Source organism: Penaeus chinensis, chromosome 42 (assembly GCF_019202785.1).
Source record: "Penaeus chinensis breed Huanghai No. 1 chromosome 42, ASM1920278v2, whole genome shotgun sequence".
NCBI lineage: Eukaryota > Metazoa > Arthropoda > Malacostraca > Decapoda > Penaeidae > Penaeus > Penaeus chinensis.
Window position 1 is genome coordinate 3,040,695 of NC_061860.1, and position 2,500 is coordinate 3,043,194.

The 2,500-nt window shown below is 34.7% G+C and overlaps 1 protein-coding gene across 1 annotated transcript in view; it reads left to right on the forward strand.

The window, feature by feature from the left end:
* LOC125047836 (mRNA-capping enzyme-like) overlaps positions 1 to 2,451 on the forward strand; it is a gene marked incomplete at its 5' end in the record, with an annotated part of 7,041 nt that extends 4,590 nt beyond the window's left edge. The window contains 3 exon segments of the mRNA XM_047646346.1: positions 392 to 492; positions 1,423 to 1,613; positions 1,992 to 2,451. Coding sequence (XP_047502302.1) covers positions 392 to 492; positions 1,423 to 1,613; positions 1,992 to 2,122 — 423 coding nt within the window.
* Positions 2,452 to 2,500: the final 49 nt, after the last annotated feature.

Sequence of the window (2,500 nt, forward strand, 5' to 3'; positions counted from 1 at the left end):
TATACATTTATACATATACATACATACATATATATATGTATATATATACACATATATGTACATATATATATATACATATATACATATATATACATATACATACATACATACATACTTACATATATACATATATATATATATATATATATATATATATATATATATATATACATATATATGTACATACATGTAAATTATATAATTTATTTATTTTGTGTATTTGTTTATTTTTCTTTATTTTGATTGTAGGCATGGGATGTGAATTATAATATTTATAGAAGTGACATGGTATATGATAAACTTTAGTTATACAAAATAATGTTATGAAACTTTCTGAGCCCCTGTTAAGTGTGTGATAAAATATTGATATATATGTTTGTTTATCTTACAGCCTTACATACCTGGAAGATGTGATCTAGTCCTAAAATGGAAACCTGCAAGCCACAATTCTGTTGACTTCAAGTTAAAAATTGTCAAGAAAGGTGGTTTAGGGTGAGTATTAGCATTTTTCTTTAACCCCTTGTTCACGGGTGGCATCTACTATGATGCCTTGGCAGCGTAGTGCCAATAGGGTGGCATCCCTGAAGGTGGGGCCCGTGTGGATATAACCGTTTGGCGGACTGCATGGCTGCCGAGAAAGCCTGTGCCCATTGGGTTAAGAACTAAGATTTTTTCTTGTTTTGCATAATAATGTGTCTAGCCTTAATTATTGGATTATGGTGATGTTGATACTGGATTATTGTGGGATCCTGGTCTGTCTCACTGCCTGAATCCGACAGGAAACTGGACACTGGGCTTGTCCTGTAACAGCCTCCTGGCCTAAGGTAGTGGAGTTTTAGGTTCAGGGTGATCACATTTTATATATGGATTCTGTCCCGTAGGATTGTAAGACTTGTCACACTCTCTGTTCTTGTCTTTGTTTCCTGAGAAAAGTCTTGTCACTTCATGTATTTGTACTGTTTGCCAAGGTAAGTTTCATACCTCCAATCTATTTTTCTGGTAACACTGGTAACAGGAGAGTTTGCTAGGAAGTATTTATATAAAGAATGCATTCCATTTTAGTATTGCTTGTTTTCTCTAAGTCAGTCGAGTAAAATCGTCAATTTTCAAGTGATAACGGTATAATGATTGCATGCCTGTTGTGGGAGGGGATTGTACATGCCATACTTTTGGAGAATTCTCATTTTGTGCTTGATTTGCTCAGGTCAGGTGTTCAAAATAAAAATTCTCTTGATTAATTGTCCCTGGATTTTAGGGGCTAAAAGAGCAGCTGAGAATGGGCCAATTTAGAGGCTGTGCCTATTCTGATGTCATCAAAGCTTCCTGCACTTATTCAGAAGTTGGAACTTATTGCCTGGTTCTTTACATGCTACCTGAGGTGATTTATGTAAATAAACAAATATATTTATGTATTTTTTCCAGATTATTGCCAACAACAGAAGGAGATCTGTACGTGGGGGGGCTGGACGCTCCCTTTGCAACAATAAAGCCAACCAAGGGTTTGAAGGAGTACAATAACAAGATCATTGAATGTAAATATGAAAATAACAAGTGGGTCTTCATGAGAGAGCGGACTGACAAATCGTTCCCCAATAGCTACACTACTGCCATGGGTAGGCCAGTGGGAAATGTTTCTTTTATTTATTGTGCTACTTGCTTTTTTCTTTGCATCACAATTATTGTGTGATTGTGTAGCCTCTTTTTTATGGAAATTTTGAGGTGTTGAATGATATAAGTGAAAATTTTATCCATCATGAATTATTAAGTGGTGTATTTAAAATCTATATGTGGATCAACTTGCAAGACATTATAATGGTATCTGTATAATAGAATCCAGTAGAATTTGGGGTTGAGTACCAGTGGTACTATAAGTTTTCCTATCCAGTTTACATCTAACTTCCTTCCTACCATTATTCAGACCCTATTGTAGGTTTAAGTGCCTTCAGTATTAACAATTATTCTTTTTCTTTTTCCTCTATAAATATGTCCAGCTGTCTGCAACAGTATTAGCCACCCAGTTACCGAGGATCAGCTCCTCAAATTCATCCAAGCACAAGGCTACAAGAAAGCAGACAAGGAGTTGATGCCACCTCCCCCAGCCAAGAGACCAAGAATGATGTAATATACACAAAAGGGGAGGAACCATGATGCAGTAGGAATATGAATAAAGTGAAGAAAATGGAGAAAAAGAGGAAATGAATACGGTTAAAAATTTGGACTTTATATTTTTTAGTTTCAAGGTAGAGTAAAATTATAAATAGGAATGGAATGATTCATGTCTTCCCCCAACAGATACTGTGTACTTTGTTATTGGTTCATTATAATAAATGTAAACAATGAACTTCCCTTTTTAGAAAGGGAAGAAGTTAATTTTCAAGGAGGATGATTATGTGTCTTTTCCATACATGTGTACTTTCTCTTTTATTCATTTATAAAATGAAACAAATTTTCTCTGTGACTCTGTTATTCCCTCATTGGTTTATGTATTGCAATACGAGAT